This window comes from Somniosus microcephalus, chromosome 14 (assembly GCF_052327205.1).
Source record: "Somniosus microcephalus isolate GS21.2 chromosome 14, FLI_Smic_1.0, whole genome shotgun sequence".
In the NCBI taxonomy this organism is placed as follows: Eukaryota; Metazoa; Chordata; class Chondrichthyes; order Squaliformes; family Somniosidae; genus Somniosus; species Somniosus microcephalus.
Genome location: NC_141000.1, coordinates 49,174,797 through 49,193,406, shown reverse-complemented (window position 1 = coordinate 49,193,406; position 18,610 = coordinate 49,174,797). Strand labels below are relative to the sequence as shown.

At 48.4% G+C, this 18,610-nt stretch overlaps 1 protein-coding gene across 8 annotated transcripts in view; it reads right to left on the bottom strand.

The window, feature by feature from the left end:
- Positions 1-1,938: 1,938 nt before the first annotated feature.
- The window catches only part of tab3 (TGF-beta activated kinase 1 (MAP3K7) binding protein 3), a 149,956-nt gene continuing 133,284 nt past the window's right edge, over positions 1,939-18,610 (bottom strand). For 7 of the 8 annotated variants that reach the window (XM_086006542.1, XM_086006541.1, XM_086006540.1 and 4 more), the window contains one exon: positions 1,939-3,699. In XM_086006542.1, the coding sequence (XP_085862668.1) occupies positions 3,551-3,699 (149 nt within the window). In that variant the 3' untranslated portion in view covers positions 1,939-3,550. The remainder of the gene's footprint in view (positions 3,700-18,610) is intronic. The other variant, XM_086006546.1, reaches the window with a different exon arrangement.

Here is an 18,610-nt window from a genome sequence, read left to right as displayed (position 1 = left end):
GAGAACACCACTGTCAACCATCCTCCAGTCTGAGAAACAGACATTTACCACAACTCGCTGTTTTCTGTCCTTAAGCCAATTCCTTATCCAAGCTGCCACTGACCCACCTATTCCATGAGCCTCAATTTTGTTAACCAGCCTTCTATGTGGTGCTTTGTCAAACACCTGCCGAAAATCCATGTAGACAACATCCATTGCATTCCCTTCATCAATCCTCTCTGTTACTTCATCAAAAAATTCAATTAGTCAAACATGTTCTGCCTTTTACAAATCTGTGTTGGCTCTCCTTAATTAGCTTAAACCTCTCCAAATGCCCATTAATTTTTTCCTTGATTATAGTTTCTAAAACTTTACCCACCACTGATGTTAAACTGACCGGCCTGCAGTTACTAGGATTGTCTTTACACCCTTTCTTGAACAATGGTGTCACATTTGCCACTTTTCAATCCTCCCCCGCATTTAGGGAAGATTGGAAAATGATGGCAAGCCCTTCTGCTATCTTCTCCCCCAATTCCCTTAGCAACCTGGGATGCAAGCCATCTGGACCAGGCGACTTATCCACTCTAAGCCTTTCTAGTACATCCTGTCCATCAATTTTCACCCCTTCCATTGCTTCTACTTTTTCCACTTCTACCGATATTTTGTCAGCATCCAGCTCCTTAGTAAACATTGATACAAAGTACTCAGTATTCTAGCCTTGACCTGCCCTTCTAAGCATATATCACCTCCTTTGTCCCTAATAGACCCTACCCCACCTCTTACTACCCACTTACAATTTACATGCCGGTAGAAGATTTTTGGGTTCCCTTTTACGTTAACCGCCGTTCTACTCTCCTATTCTCTCTTTGCCAATCTTATTTTCATCTTCACTTCCCCTCTCAACTTATTGTATTTGGTCTGGTTCTCCCTTGAAGAATTCACCTGACATGCATCATACACCCTCTTGTTGTATTTCATCATCTTCTCTATCTTCATCGTCATCCAAAGAGCCCTTGCTTTGGTTCCCTTCCTTCTTGTTGGAATGTACCTAACCTGTACTTGGACCATCTCCTCCTTAAAGATCACCCATTAATCCATTACAGTTTTTCCTGTCAGTCTTTGGTCCCATTTTACCCTGGCTAGATCCTTTTGCATCCCATTGAAGTTAGCCCTATTTCAGTTTAGAAGTTCCACTCTAGATTGTTCCTTGCTTCTCTCCATTGCTAATCTAGATCTTATGATACGATGATCACTCGTACCCAAGTGTTCTCCCACAGACACTTGGTCGACCTGGTCCACCTCATTCCCCAGCACCAGATCCAGCAATGCCTCCTTCCTAGTTGGGCCAAGAACATACTGATCAAGGAAATTCTCCTGAACACATTTCAGAAATTCCTCCGTCTCCTTTCCCTTTACCCGAGCATTATCTCAAATCGATATTTGGGTAATTAAAGTCCCCCAATATCAGCACTCTATAGCTCTTGCATATCTCTGCGATTTCCCTGCAGATTTGCTCCTCTACCTCCCTCCTCACTATTTGGAGGCCTGTAGAATACTCCCAATAGCGTGATCATGCCCTTTGTGTGAAGTATTTTCTGATATCAGTCCTAAATGTGTCCTTTACTAGCCGGCGCCTGTGTCTACTTTTCCTATTGATGCAATTGACTTTTTCCACACCATTAACTATGTTGTACTTTGAAAAGATCACTTCTTGGAAGTACACCAGTATCGAAGAATGTTAATCATAATTTTTTTAGTTTAAAAAAAAAAATTGGTACCAATGATGAGACTTGCTCTTTGAAGTCTTCAACCCCATCAAGCTTATATTATAACTGAATAAAGTGTGTACAATGTTGTACTGTTCACTAGTTGTTTCAGGCAGACTGAAAAACACTTGACCCTGCTAAAAAAATACATGGTTAATGCTTTCACTACTTCCAAAAGTAAAACCACATTAAGTTGTTTTTCTTCACTTTGACTTTATTTGTAAAATATTGCGGCCACCAGAATGTTCATATATGTACCATACATGCATTGCCCCATTGCCTTTGCACAATTTTGCCTCCAGCTAAAACTTCAGACGAGATCATACATTACACAATTATTTAAACTGTAGAGAGCAGAACCATACAAAGATAGGTGCTTCATTGTGTCGGAACACAAACATCCTATTCACTCACAAACTTTATCCTCATTCAGCTGTCCAGACCCAACAAATGTGATTTTCACAAAGAACAAGTACTTTATTATAGTTATAGCAACCTGAAGCATTTGAACTAAACATCACCTTTAATAATACAGTATAACATTGTATGCATAAAAGTACCAGCAAGTTCATAATGAACTTTGATTTGCGGGTCCAGCAAATTTCATTCTTTTGCGAATGAAAAAAAGTTCCAACAGTTTACTTTTACATTTGCAGTGTGCGACCATTTATTTTCAGGCTGCGTTTAGCAAGTTTTAGTACAGGCTGGTTTCTTAGTGATGTGCAAACTCACTCTTTAATAAGAGCCATTGATTACTAAATGCACCTATATGGGGGAGAAGGGATACAAAACATATCTTCTGTGCTGTAAACAAGATGATTTCTTTACAGAGTGGAAGCTCAGGAATTGCTTAAGTAGCGGAACAAATCCTCGCAAGAATGGGTGGGTTGGAGTCTTGAGCAGGTTGTGGAATACTTGCCTTTGGCATAGGTTTGCTGTACAGTTACAGAGCAAGGCCTAAAGGAAGCTTTGTTTAAAAAAAAAGCACACATGATTTTTAAAATCAAGGAAAGGGCCCACAGCCTAAAATCATTTCCCTAATAAGAGCATGCAGCACTGTTCTGATCTGCAAAGACTCATTCACCAGTGCCAGTGATGTAGTTCAAAAGGACACAGTACAAGCAAAAGGGATTGTTGATTATGATTGTATTTTTAGAACACACATAAGGCAATACCTCATCACCTGTCCATTGTGACAGTCTCAAATGTAATATATAATTAATTTGTGTAAAGATTGCAATTACCCTGAAGAAAGCAGCAATTACAAGTAACTCAAGTCTTTTTACCCTACTGTAGTGTCACGGCAGTCCCTTTTGCGAAGACTGAGTCAATATGCCAACAGTTAACAGAGATGCAGCACAAGGGACAATCCACTCCAACTGAAAGCAACAAGAATCCTTCACGATTGACACCATTTTATGCAGACAGACTTTCATTTAGGCAACCAAATTCATCCTGTGGATAGATACCTTACAACGGAAGGGCAATGAAACAGCATCCCGACTTGTGATCCACACACCTCGAAGTGGCAACGACGGTCAGCTTCACTGAGGACCATCTTCACGCCATTTGAATGTTTACTGAATGCATCACATAGAAACATCACTGTGACTAGATGCTGTTTAAAGTTTCGCAGTGATGGAGACAGCCATGATTGTATTGTGAATTTAGCTGACTGTTTCAATATGCGGCATTTGCCTTTTCATCTTCACTATGGCCTGACAGATGGTTTACAAATTTTCAGTCCCCTTTCATCCCCAAAGTTTCAGGATCCTGCTCGCTGGCAAGTGCAAGCCCACTTCAGTTCAGGTGCATCTCGGCATTTCACACTGTTCACAGCGGTTCAGCGCTGGGTGGTTGAGGAAGGTGCAGCTGTTGCAATTCCAAGGGGCACCTTCAAAATCTTCATCTCGTTGATGAGGTCTTGGGCTATACGCCATGACAGGACCAGCTTCTGCAATGCAAGTAAAGCCAATTTTAGACATGACAATGATAATTTGCACATTGCAGTTTCAAATATTATCAGAGAAAATGTAATCAATAAGTTTTCTGATCCAGAATATATTTCAGTCAGTAAAAAGATTTAAATACAGATAGGAAAAAAGTTGCTTAGATTTAACGTTTGCCAGCATAACCTCAACCATCTGCACAAGCATGGCTACCAAATATACGCATACATTTTTGCCTCGAGTGTGTGTGCTGGCAATTCTTTTTGGTAATGAAGTATTGGCATACTCACTATGCCACAGATTAACATTTTAAAAACAACCCTATGTAAGAGCATTTCCTTAACTTTCTGATTTATTGAAAGTGCCAGTTTTAAAAATCAAATCATAGGAAGTAGACTGGATGTTAAGGTTAAAAATTTCAGAAGCTTTAGGTTTATTTTTTTTGAAATTCACAAATCAACCAATGCAATGTAATACAGAAAGAAAAGTTGGTCAGAGTTTCCTACAGTACGTCAAGATGGTGGTCAAAGTACATCAATCAAAGACTGTTATAGAGCTGATTAATACTGTCCTTTCACCTCTGGTGCTTGAATTTGAACTAGCCACAGATAGTTGTGACATTAATTAGTTCCTTGTAGGCGTGCCAGTAATTCAGCACTGATTCAGTCTCACTTAGAGCCGCCACACAGATGGTTGGCACGGGAAACAAAAAAGTGTCCTGGGGTCCAGTCGGATGTTGCTGCTCAGGTGGGTTTAAGATACATTGCCTGGACAGTGTCGAAGGATCTTTCATTGTCCACCTAAACTGGGAGTACTCGATACACTGGATGCCCCATTGTGAAAAAGTGTCCAGTTTCAGTGGACCAGCACTTGCCACCATAAAAAGTGCAAAATTTTTAACATTTTAAGTGAAGAGGGACAGATGAAAATAAGTGAATAAAATAACCTTTTGAATGCCATGCATCGCTGTCAAACCAGGAAAGTGGGCCTATTACAAGCACGCAATAAAATTGCAATGTAAACTACTACTAGCAAATACAAGAGCTTGGATTTTCAACAACTTGCAATTATATAGTGCCTTTAACGCAATAAACTTCCCATGCAGCTTCACAATGGACACAGATAGGGGAACAGTGCCTGGCCTCTGCTCAGCACTTCCCTTGGACACCTCAGATACAAGGTACTTATGGCTACGAGCTAGGTGAGCATGCCACTGCATTAAAGGAAATAAAAGAAGAATTGAGTCAGAAACTAGTCTTTCATCTCTGGGACATAGGCACACATCTAGTTCAAACTGATGAGATGCAAGTCTCTTCTCTATGTTGGCTGTAAGGGCCCCATGTGAAATGAGGTTAGAACAGTCTCAACCAAGTTCTAGTAGGCATGGGCCTGCAGAACATAACTATCTAAGGATAAGGGGTAAGCCATTTAGGACAGAAATGAGGAGGAATTTCTTCACCCAGAGAGTGGTGAACCTGTGGAATTCTCTACCACAGAAGGCAGTAGAGGCCAATTCATTAAATATATTCAAGAAGGAGTTGGACATATTTCTTAAAGCTAAAGGGATCAAGGGGAGAAAGCAGGGACAGGGTACTGAATTTGGATGATCAGCCATGATCACATTGAATGGCAGAGCAGGCTCAAGGGGCCAAATGGCCTACTCCTGCTCCTATCTTCTATGTTTTTTTATGTTTCTATCCCAATCTCACTCAAAGAGCTGCAGATGGCTGGTGTGAGAAAAGGGGAAAAACATCACGCTGGCACAATATGGGGTGCTCTTCTGAGGCTGGGCTGGAGTGCTACAGCTGCCCAGGGAGTGCGTGAGCTGGCACCGAGCACCTGAAATGGGAAGACTTCTATTGCCAAGACTTCTATTGCCGGCATTTACATGCCTCACATTGATAAGCACAAAAACTTAAAAGAAATAAAATGAAACAAATTAATTATTTCCCATTTTGGAAGCAAGAAACTCCCAAAAAAGAACAAATGATTTTTGAGAGCTTTCCTTGAAGAATTGTTAATATTTTTTTAAAATCTTTTTACCAGCAGAAAAACGTTCATATTTTGTTCTTACAAATTAAGAGACAGTGGTCATTTGGTGCATTATTGGACATTAACTTGAATAAGTGTGTATGCATGCATAAGTGGATGACCCTATCTGACCACCTCACAAGGTTCCAATCATGGAAGCCAGTGTCCAGCCAATTTGGTTCACTCTATGCGGCATTAAGCAGTAGCTTAGTGCACCAACCACAGTGAAGACTTTAACTCTACAGTTGGGGCTCAAAAGACTTGTGCATGAGAACGAGGCGTTCCTCCTAGGAAAGCTATTCCAGCGTCACAATGACATTGGTAGGCACCAATGTGGAAAATTGCCACGGTATGTCCTACTCACAAAAAAAGGATAAATCTAATGCGGACAACTCTAAAATTACTCTGTCATCTTCCTACCAGTCATCAACAAAGTGATGGAAGAAACTGGTAGTACCAAACACCACCTACACACCAGTAAATTGCTCATTTTAGGTTCTGCCAGAACCGCACAGCTCCAACCTGGTCACAGCTTTGATCTACACCTGGATGCAAGAGGAGGGGTGCAAGTAATGTCCGACATCAAGGTAGCATTCTACAAAGTATAGCACCAAGACATCCAACACAAAGGAACATGGCTTTGGTAATCAGAGCCAATATCGCAGCTTCAAGTTATCACCGTCAGAGTTCCTCAGGTCAGAGTCCTTGGCCAACAATTTTCAGCAGTTCATCAATGATATTCCCACTGTCACGGGGTCGAGCGGGGCTGTATGATCATTCTACAGTGCTGACCTCCTTTTGCAACACCTGATGATGAAGCCTATGTCAGCCAATAGTAGAACCTGGATAACATCCTGGTTTGAGCTGATGAGTAGCATTTAACATTCAAGAAAAGGCCAAACCAGCTCCTCCTGGCTTTAAATAATAACCACTATTGTTGGGTACCACGTCATCAACATCCTCGGGAGGGTCAACACTGGGCAGAAGTTTAACTGAACCACTATATCAACATTGTGCTAGAACAGCTGGAACAAGGCTAGGTATTGTGTGATGAGTGGCTCACCTCTCACAGCTGAAGACCACTTCCCCATTTGCAAGGTTGAAGTCAGGAGTTTGACGGAACACTCATCATTTGCCTGGATGGGTGCAGCTCTAACATAAGAATTCAACAACATCCAGAGCAAAGCAGTCCACTGGATTGGTGTGTCTGCCACTGAACTCAAAATCCACCACTGCCACTATGGCTGCAGTTTGCACGATGTGCAGAATGTACTGTCGCAACTCACCAAGGTTATTTCGATAGCAACTTCTAGCCTCATGACCTCTACCACTGAGCAGCAAGATCATGCGAACACAATCACCTCCAAGTCACACACTATCCTGAGTTGGGCATATTCAGTCGTTCCTTCATCACTGGGTCAAAATCCTGTAACTCACTAACACCATCAGCACAAGGATTGCAGCGGTTTAAGGAGAAAGCCCACCACCATCGTTTGAAGGCAACTGGGGTTGGGAACTAATTCAGATTTGGCAGTGTCACAAAAAAGAGTGTGTGTAATCATCTAGGTGGCATTTATTGAAGTCAGCATAAAATGTTTAAGTGGATGCCGTTCACTGGAGGGTTAGCAAAGGGAAAGTGGTAGCACAGTACATTGGAGGACCATGCACAGTAGAAACAACAGTGGGGAAGCTAGACACATTTGCTGTTGAATTCTCAATCTCATTTGTATAGTGGGAAGGCACTGAAAGATATTAAAAGCTGAAGAGTGAGTTGTCACACACCACATTATGGATGGCTCAAAACAGCACTAGAAGTTTGGTAGCAAGTCATCTGTCAACTTTCAGAAACAGGAGGAAACTGAGCTGGGGAGGCTAATATGTTAGGTTCCTTTCTTCTCCCTGCAACCTCCCTCCCCCACGCCCCCCCCCCCCCACCCACCCCCCAAAAAATCTAATCTTACCCAGACCATAAATATCTGTGGTATTCTCTTACATTCAGTTCTATGCTACTTTAAAAAAAAAAATACATAGAAGTTAAACATGCAAACGGGCCATTTGGCCCAAGCAGTCCATGTTGGTGTCTACCCCAACATAAGCAAATTATTCCAATCACATTCACCCACTCTGTTCTCATTTCCTTTTAACCCCTTTTCCTTCATCCACCAATCCAATCTAATCTTGAATGTTATTATTTCTGCCTCAACCACTAACCTAAGAAGCCAATTCCACAGCCTCAACTCTGTTTCTCCTGCCTTCGATTTCAGATCTCTTGTTTAATCTCGTATCGCAGGCCCTTGTTCTTGACCCCTCAACTACTGGAAAATGTCTACTTTTATCTACAAAACCAAAATACTGTGGATGTGCACGTGCTATTTCTATCTACACTGTCCCATCACTTCATAATTTTAAACACTTCAATCATTATCGTCCTATAATTTTCATTATTTGAACAAAAAAAATCAAATTTTTCAAGTCTTTGTTCATATTTGTATTTCCTCATAGCAGACAGGAGCCTAGTTCATCTGCACTGTACTTGCTCTAAATGTATAATATTCTTCCTATAGTGTGGAGCCCAAAGCCCTAATTGAGGACTGAAGGTTTTATATAGGGTCATCAAAGGGAGGAAAAAGAGTGGGAGAGCAATAGTGGTGGGGGATTCTATCGTAAGGGGAACAGACAGGCGTTTCTGTGGCCGTAGACGTGACTCCAAGATGGTTTGTTGCCTCCCTGGTGCCAGGGTCAAGGATGTCACTGAACGGCTGCAGGGCATTCTGAAGGGGGAGGGTGAACAGTCAGAGGTCGTGGTTCACATTGGGACCAATGACATGGGTAGGAAGAGGGATGAGGTCCTGCAGCAAGAATTTAGGGAGCTAGGTGGAAGATTAAAGAGCAGGACCTCAAAGGTTGTAATCTCTGGATTACTCCCGGTGCCACGTGCTAGTGAGTATAGGAATAGGGGGATAGAGCAGATGAATGCGTGGCTAAAGAGTTGGTGCAGGAGGGAGGGCTTTAGTTTCCTGGATCACTGGGTCTGCTTCTGGGGAAGGTGGGACTTGTACAAGTCAGACGGGTTGCACATGAACCAGAACGGGACAAATATCCTTGCGGGGAGGTTTGCTAGCACTGTTTGGGGGGGGGGGGGGGGGGTTTAAACTAACTTAGCAGGGGGATGGGATACAGAGTGGAGCTATAATAGGGGGTGATGTACAGCCAAATATAGAGGAAAAAACAAGTCAGCTTGGAAGGCAGAGCAAATATGTAACGGCACAAGGGAGTAGGGCAAGGCTGGATGGCATTTATTTTAATGCAAGGAGTCTTGCGAATAAGGTGGATGAACTGAAGGTGTTGATGAACACATGGGAGTATGATATTGTTGCTATCACGGAGACATAGTTGAGGGAGGGGCAAGACTGGCAGCTCAATATTCCGGGGTATAGAATCTTCAGGCGAGACGGGGGGGGGGGGGGGGGGGGGGGGGGTAAAAAGAGGAGGGGGTGTCGCAATATTAATTAAGGAGTCAATTGCTGCTGTAAGGAGGGATGATATATTAACAGGTTCCTCTAATGAGGCCATATGGGTAGAACTTAAAACCAAAAAGGGGGCAAGCACTTTGCTGGGAGTGTACTATAGGCCCCCAAACAGTCAGGGGGAGATAGAGGAACAGATATGTAGGCAAATCTCAGAGAAATGTGCAAATAATAGGGTAATAATAGTGGGGGATTTCAACTTCCCCAATATTAACTGGGATAGTCAGAGTGTGAAAGGCTTAGAGGGTGCAGAATTCTTAAAGTGCATCCAGGAGAGCTTTTTGAGCCAGCATGTAGAAAGTCCTACAAGAGAGGGGGCAGGACTGGACCTAATTCTAGGGAATGTGGCCGGGCAAGTGGTAGAAGTGTTAGTAGGTGAGCACTTTGGTGACAGTGACCATAATTCGGTGAGATTTAAGGTAGTCATGGAAAAGGACAGAGATGGACCGGAAATAAAGGTTCTAAATTGGGGGACGGACGATTTTACTATAAGGCAGGATCTGGCCAAAGTGGACTGGGATCAGCTACTTGTCGGAAAATCCACATCGGAGCAATGGGAGTCTTTCAGAAAGGAAATTGAGAGAGTACAATGGCAACATGTTCCCGTAAAGGTCAAGGGTGGGCCCAACAAGCCCAGGGAACCTTGGATGTCAAGGGATATACGAGAATGGATTAGGAAAAAAAGGGGGGCTTTGGGCAGATACAAGGGACTAAAGACAGAGGAAGCCCTAGAGGAGTATAAAAAGTGCAGGGGGATACTTAAAAAAGAAATTAGGAGAGCGAGGAGGGGCCATGAAATAACACTGGCGAGCAAAATAAAGGAAAATCCTAAGGTGTTTTATAAGTATATTAAGGGCAAGAGGATAACTAGGGAAAGAGTAGGGCCCATTAGGGACCAAAGTGGCAATGTGTGTGTGGAGCCAGAAGATGTAGGTGGGGTTTTAAATGAATTTTTTGCATCTGTGTTCACTATGGAGAAGGACGATGTAGACATAGATATCGGGCAAGTGGACTGTGATATACTTGAACATATTAGCAGAGAGGGAGGAGGTACTAGCGGTTTTAGCAGGCTTAAAAGTGGATAAATCCCCAGGCCCGGACGAGATGTATCCCAGGCTGCTGTGTGGTAAACCACTTTTATCGTTCACTATCGTTACACTATGGTTATCACTGTTTATATTGTTACACTATGGTTATCACTGTTTACACTGTTGTATCACTACACAAGGTCACCTCTTGTCACGCTGTTATACCTGGGCTGACCACAGCTGACTCCGCCTGCTTGCCCAGGTATAAAGGTGGTCGACTGGCTGGTATTCCTCCTTGTTGGACCCGATCACCCACGAGGGTGGGCTCTGTTATTTAGCCAATAAAAACCTATAGTTACTATCTTAACTCGTCGCTTTTCATTGGATGAATTGATAGGTATATCAATTTTATCGGCTAAATTTTGAAATGAGTGGATCGGAGCAGCCAAACGACCAGCCAAACGGCCAGCTACAACAGCCACAGCAGCCGGCCTGGCTGCGAGCCCTCCGACCGCCGTACCTGGATCTAAACCCACAGGCAGCGAACTCAGCCCTCGACTTCAAACACTGGCTGAGCTGTTTCGAATCCTACCTGGGAGAATCCGGCATGCCTCCGGGATCCAAACGAAGAGTTCTGACCGCCCAAGTGAGCCCTAAAGTATTTGCACTCATCCAGGACCTTACTACATACGAGGACGCCCTCAACCTGCTGAAAGAGCAGTACCGGAGCCCAGTAAACTCTACGTATGCCAGACATCTCCTAAGATCCCGCTCGCAACAGCCAGGAGAGTCTGTAGATGAATTTTTACGGGCGCTACAAACACTCGGCAGGGACTGTGACTTTAAAGCTGTAACGGCTGCAGAAAATACTGAAGGGAATATCCGCGATGCCTTCGTGAAAGGCCTTCGGTCCGACTACTCACGGCAAAGACTGCTCGAATCAAAGGACCTCGACCTGAATACAACTGCAGCCCTCGCTCGCTCTCTGGAAGTGGCCCATCGGGACCTCGAGGCGTATTCCAGGTACTGTGCTGCGCGACCCTGGGACTCCGGCCCGACCCCGGCCGCAATACCCCTCGCACCGCCGCCTCTGGGACCTACCTCAGCGTCGGCGTCCCAGAACCGATCGGGACCGCCACCCCCGGTACCGGCTGCAACATCGGAGCCCCGCGATCGGGCCGCCGGCTGCTTCTTCTGTGGCCAGGCGAAACACCCGAGGACGCGCTGCCCTGCAAGAAACGAGACTTGCTCCGATTGCCACAAGAAAGGCCACTTCGCTAAGGCCTGCAGGGGGAGAGCCACAGACGCCAGCAGTGCCTCATGCGAGTTGTGGGGGCGGCCATCTTTCATCAAGGCCACAGATGCCAGTATCCCCTCGTGAGTCGTGGGGCGGCCATCTTTGATCAAGGCCACCGACGCCAACAGTGCCTCATGTGAGTTGTGGGGGCGGCCATCTCCTCCGCCACTTTATTCAACCTCGTGGGCGCCGCCATTTTGTCCACCACACTCGACCGCCACCTTGTCTCCAGACCCGACCACCGCCTCACCCGCAGACTACAGCAGCTCGCTCAGCCATACACTAGCCTCCGTCACACTGGACCAAGCTCGCCCGCATCACCTGTCCAAGTCCATGATGGACATCAAAGTAAACGGCCACGCCACGACCTGCCTGTTCGACAGCGGAAGCACGGAGAGTTTCATCCATCCAGACACGGTGAGCCACTACTCCCTCACTGTCCGGCCAACGCGCAACCGGATCTCGATGGCGTCGAGGTCCCATTCTACAGACATCAGCGGCTACTGTGTTGTGACCCTGTCGGTTAGGGGCACGGAGTATAAAAATTTTAAACTCCTCGTCCTGCCCCAGCTCTGCGCTGCCATCCTACTAGGGCTGGACTTCCAATCCCACCTTCAAAGTGTCACTTTGGCATACGGTGGACCCCTCCCCCCCCCACTTACAGTCGACAACCAGCAGCCTTTAAACTGCCCACCGCATACCACCTGCGGCCTAGCCACCCTCAAAGTCCCGCCCCCCTCCCTGTTCGCTAACCTCACCCGCGACTGTAAACCCGTCGCCACCAAGAGCAGGCGGTACAGCGCCGGGGACAGAGCTTTTATTAGCTCTGAGGTGCAGCGTCTCCTGAAGGAGGGCATCATCGAGAGGAGCAACAGCCCCTGGCGTGCCCAGGTCGTAGTCGTTAAGACCGGCAATAAAAACCGCCTGGTCATCGACTACAGCCAAACCATAAACCGGTACACCCAGCTGGACGCAAACCCCCTTCCCCGCATATCTGATATGGTCAATCAGATTGCACAGTACCGGGTATTCTCCACCATCGACCTTAAGTCGGCCTATCACCAACTCCCTATCCGCCCTGAGGGCCGCCAGTATACCGCCTTCGAGGCGAATGGCCGCCTCTACCACTTCCTTAGGGTTCCCTTCGGCGTCACCAATGGGGTTTCGGTCTTCCAAAGGGAGATGGACCGGATGGTTGACCAGAACGGGCTGCAGGCCACGTTCCCTTATCTAGATAACGTCACCATCTGCGGCCGCGACCGGCAGGACCACGATGTTAATCTGGAGAAATTCCTCCGTACGGCCGAACCTCACTTACAATAAGGAGAAATGTGTGTTTACCACCTCGCGTCTCGCCATCCTCGGCTGCGTAGTAGAGAATGGGGTCATCGGCCCCGACCCCGAAAGAATGCGCCCCCTCATGGAGCTACCCCTCCCCCGCTGTCCAAAGGCGCTGAAGAGAACCCTGGGGCTCTTTGCCTACTATGCCCAATGGGTGCCGAATTATGCGGACAAAGCCAGACCCCTCATGAAGTCCACCTCCTTCCCCCTGACGGCAGAAGCGTGCGCAGCCTTCTCCATCATAAAGGGAGACATTGCTAAGGCCACGATGCACGCGGTGGATGAGTCTATCCCTTTCCAAGTGGAGAGCGATGCATCCGACTTTGCCCTAGCAGCAACCCTTAACCAGGCAGGGAGACCTGTGGCCTTCTTCTCAAGGACCCTCCAGGGCCCTGAGATCCGACACTCTTCGGTCGAGAAGGAGGCCCAGGCAATCGTAGAGGCAGTACGACGCTGGAGGCATTACCTGGCAGGCAAACGATTTACCCTCCTCACCGACCAGCGTTCGGTCGCTTTTATGTTTAATAACAAGCTGAGGGGCAAAATCAAGAACGACAAGATCTTGAGGTGGAGAATCGAGCTCTCCACCTATGATTATGATATCTTGTACCGGCCTGGTAAACTGAACGAACCCCCAGATGCTCTATCACGAAGTACATGCGCCAACGCGCAAATTGATAGACTGCAGACCCGCCACAACGACCTCTGTCACCCCGGGGTCACCAGACTTTACCACTTCATTAAGGCCCGCAACCTGCCCTACTCCATCGAGGAGGTCAGGACCATGACCAGGAACTGCCAAACCTGCGCCGAATGCAAACCGCATTTCTTTAGGCCGGACAGAGCAAGCCTGATCAAGGCCACCCGCCCCTTCAAGCGCTTGAGCATCGATTTTAAGGGGCCGCTCCCGTCCTCTGACCGTAATGTGTACTTCCTCAACATCATTGAGGAGTACTCCCGTTTCCCCTTTGCCTTCCCCTGCCCAGACATGACCAGTACCACGGTCATCAAATGCCTGAACGACCTCTTCGCCTTGTTCGGGTTCCCAAACTATATACATAGCGACCGGGGCTCATCCTTCATGAGCGAGGAACTTCGCCAGTTCCTACTAGCGAGAGGCATTGCTGCAAGCAGGACCACCAGCTACAACCCCCGAGGGAACGGCCAGGTGGAAAGAGAGAACGCGACTGTCTGGAAGGCCGTTCTCTTAGCCTTAAAGTCTAAGGGCCTGCCAACCTCTCGCTGGCAGGAAGTCCTCCCGGCAGCGCTGCATTCCATCCGGTCACTGCTTTGCACGGCCATTAACGCCACCCCCCATGAACGAATGTTTGTTTTCCCCAGGAAGTCGACTACGGGAACCTCGCTACCAACATGGCTGACTTCTCCGGGGCCCGTCTTGCTGCGAAAGCACATGAGGGCCCATAAAACGGACCCCCTGGTCGAGAGGGTGGACCTCCTGCACGCCAACCCCCAGTACGCCTATGTGGCATACCCAGACGGGCGGGAGGACACAGTCTCCTTACGAGACCTTGCACCCTCGGGCACCCCTGAGACACCACCGTTACCCCCCCCACCACCCCCCCAAATCCACCCCAGGTAGACGGCATGCCGGAACCCCACGAGCCTTCACCGACCACGCAGACACCAGCATTAACATCGGATACTGCATCACCGCCGCTGCGCCGATCAGAGAGACTTACGAGGCCTCCGGACAGACTGACATACCCGAACTGGTAGTACACTTCACCCCGCCGGACTCAAATCTAAACAAGGGGTGAATGTGGTAAACCACTTTTATCGTTCACTATCGTTACACTATGGTTATCACTGTTTACACTGTTGTATCACTACACAAGGTCACCTCTTGTCACGCTGTTATACCTGGGCTGACCACAGCTAACTCCGCCCATGACTCCGCCTGCTTGCCCAGGTATAAAGGTGGTCGACTGGCTGGTATTCCTCCTTGTTGGACCCGATCACCCACGAGGGCGGGCTCTGTTATTTAGCCAATAAAAACCTATAGTTACTATCTTAACTCGTCGCTTTTCATTGGATGAATTGATAGGTATATCATGCTGTGTGAGGCAAAGGAGGAGATTGTAGGGGCTCTGACACAAATTTTCAGAACCTCTCTGGCCACAGGGGAGGTGCCAGAGGACTGGAGAACAGCTAACATAGTACCATTATTCAAGAAGGGTAGTAGGGAAAAACCAGGGAATTACAGGCCAGTGAGCCTAACATCAGTGGTAGGGAACTTATTGGAAAAAATTCTGAAGGACAGAATTAGTCTCCACTTGGAGAGGCAGGGATTAATCAGGGTGATGTGCCTCAATAATCCCGAGACTCGATGTTAGCGGAACAAAACAAGGCTTTTATTAACTTAGAAGATAACACGCAGTGGAGAGAGGTATCTTCCATCTGGAGCTCTGCAGTACTGGATATGAGGCCAGACTGAGCTGGCTTACATAGAGGCCAGGTATGGGCGGAGCCCTACACACAACACATTCCATACATTCCAATATACAATACAATGGTGAGGAGAAACCTGAAACCAACCACAGTCACAGGCAATACAATGGTCAGGGGAAACCTGAAACCAACCACAACCACAGTCACAGGCAGTGATGAATGGAATATTTCATCACATTCACCCCTTCTATAGATTTAGTCTGTTCGGGGGTTTGGTAGTCCTCTGCGACCGACGTGGCTGTTGTGGTGTCGCGGGTGTCGGCTGGGTGTCCCCGGTGGCCTCCTGGGTCTCTGCTGGGGGTGCCGCCAGGGTTGTTGAAGGGGTAGTTGGTGGGGGTGCCGTTGGTTGATGTTCTTCCGGGGGTGATGAAAGAGTAGTGGGTGGGTAAGAGTTGCTGTGGTCGTTGTTGCTGCAATTGCCGTGGTTGTCGTCGTTACCGGCTGGGGCGACGTCTTTTATTGATACTGTGTCCTCCCTTCCGTCGGCGTGGCGGACATACGCGTATTGGGGGTTGGCGTGGAGTAGGTGCACTGGCTCCACGAGAGGGTCCGTCTTATGGCCCCTCACATGCCTTCGCACGAATACCGGACCTGGGGTGGAGAGCCATGACGGCATGGATACGCCCGAGGTGGATTTCCGGGGAAAGCTAAACATTCGTTCATGAGGCGTGGCATTAGTGGCAGTACACAATAGCGACCGTATCGAATGGAGCACATCTGAGAGGACTTCCTGCCAGCGGGAGATAGGGAGGCCCTTGGTCCTTAGAGCTAGAGTGACTGCTTTCCATACTGTCCCGTTCTCTCGCTCCACTTGACCGTTACCCCGGGGGTTGTAGCTGGTGGTACGGCTCGTGGCGATACCCCTGGACAGCATGTACTGGCGTAGCTCTTCACTCATGAAGGACGCCCCCCTATCCGTGTGGATGTAGCTCGGCATACCGAACAGGCAGAACAGGCTGTTGAGGCATTTAATGACCGTGGCGCTGGTCATGTCTGGGCAGGGGAAGGTGAATGGGAACCGGGAGTATTCGTCCACAATGTTCAGGAAGTAAACATTGCGGTCGACGGACAGGAGGGGGCCCTTGAAATCTAAGCTGAGCCGCTCAAAGGGCCGTGTAGCTTTGATTAAGTGGGCTCTATCAGGGTGGTAGAACCGAGGCTTGCACTCGGCGCAAGTGCGGCAGTTCCTGGTCAGAGACCGAACTTCCTCAATCGAGTAGGGTAAGTTGCGGGACTTTATGAAGTGGAACAGCCGCATGACCCCTGGGTGGCAGAGGTCGTTGTGGAGGGTCTGTAGCCGATCCCCGGTGGCGCTGGCACACATCCCTCGTGAGAGGGCATCTGGGGATTCGTTAAGGGCCCCTGGCCGGTAAATGATGTCATACTCGAAGGTGGAGAGCTCGATCCGCCACCTAAGAATCTTATCATTTTTGATCTTCCCCCTCTGTTTATTATTGAACATAAACGCTACCGACCGCTGGTCGGTAAGTAGGGTGAAGCGTTTGCCGGCTAGGTAGTGGCGCCAGTGGTGCACTGCCTCCACGATGGCTTGGGCCTCCTTTTCCACGGAGGAGTGTCTGATCTCGGGCCCTTGGAGGGTCCTCGAGAAGAAAGCTACGGGCCGCCTCGCCTGGTTGAGGGTGGCCGCCAAGGCTAAGTCAGACGCATCACTTTCCACTTGAAATGGAGTGTTCTCGTCCACTGCCTGTAGCGTGGCCCGCTCAATATCCTGCTTAATGCTTTTGAAGGCGGCGTGGGCCTCAGCAGAGAGCGGAAAAGAGGATGCTTTCAAGAGGGGGCGGGCTTTGTCGGAGTAGTTGGGGACCCATTGGGAATAATAAGAAAATAACCCCAGGCACCTTTTCAGGGCTTTGGGAGTGTTGGGCAGGGGCAGCTCCCGTAGGGGGCGCAATCGGTCGGGGTCTGGTCCGATTTCCCCATTCTCCACCACGCTGCCTAGTATGCAGAGGCGCGTGGTGTTGAAAACGCACTTGTCCTCGTTGTAGGTGAGGTTGAGTTTTTGTGCGGTTTTCAGGAACCTCTCGAGGTTCGAGTCGTGATCCTGCTGGTTGTGACCGCAGATGGCGACGTTGTCGAGGTAGGGGAAGGTTGCCTGCAAGTGGTGGTCATCGACCATGCGATCCATCTCCCTCTGGAAGTCCGAGACCCCATTCGTCACCCCAAAGGGGACTCTGAGGAATTGGTAGAGGCGTCCGTTCACCTCGAAGGCGGTGTACGAGCGGTCCTCTGGTCTGATAGGGAGCTGGTGGTATGCTGACTTGAGGTCGATGGTGGAGAACACCCGGTATTAGGCGATTTGGTTCACCATCTCGGATATGCGGGGTAGCGGGTAGGCGTCTAGCTGGGTGTATAGATTAACCGTCTGGCTATAATCTATCACCATCCACTTCTTCTCGCTACCCCTCACCACCACCACTTGGGCACGCCACGGGCTGTTGCTGCGTTCGATAATGCGCTCCTTCAGGAGCCTGTCTACCTCGGTCGCGATAAACCGCCTGTCCTCCCAGCTGTACCTCCTGCTTTTGGTCGCTATTGGCCGGCAGTTGGGAGTAAGGTTCGCGAATAGCGAAGGCGGCTTTACCTTCAGGGTAGCCAGGCCGCACACTGTGAGGGGCGGCTGGGACCCACCGTACTTGAGCGTGATGCTTTGGTGGTTGCACTGGAAATCCAGGCCCAAGATCACGCTCGCGCATAGATTCTTCATGATTAATACTTTAAAATGATCGTATACAGTCCCGTTAACGGACAATTGTACCGTGCAGTAACCCAGAATGGTCGATGTCTGGGTTTTATCAGCCATAGAGATGGTACCCCGAGTAGGGATCACCTTTAGGGAGAGTTGTTGTGCCAGTTCAGGGTGGATAAAACTCTCCGTGCTTCCGCTGTCAATTAAACATTTAACCCGGCACCCGTTTACCTCGATGTCCACCATTGATTTGGATAGCGGGTGGGGCCTGGTCTGGTCCACTGTGACCGATGCCACTGTAGGGCCCTGATCGAGACAAGATGGCGTCCACGCTGTCTGCTCACAAGATGGCGGACCCCACGAGGTCGGGCAAGATGGCATCCAAGATGGCCGCTCCCACGGCGCACACGCGGCGGGTTTTGGTTTTCCGGCGGGGTTCCCTCTGCACACCTTCCCGAAGTGCCCCTTCTTACCGCACTTAAAGCAGGTGGTGCCTTTCGCCGGGCACAGGTTTCT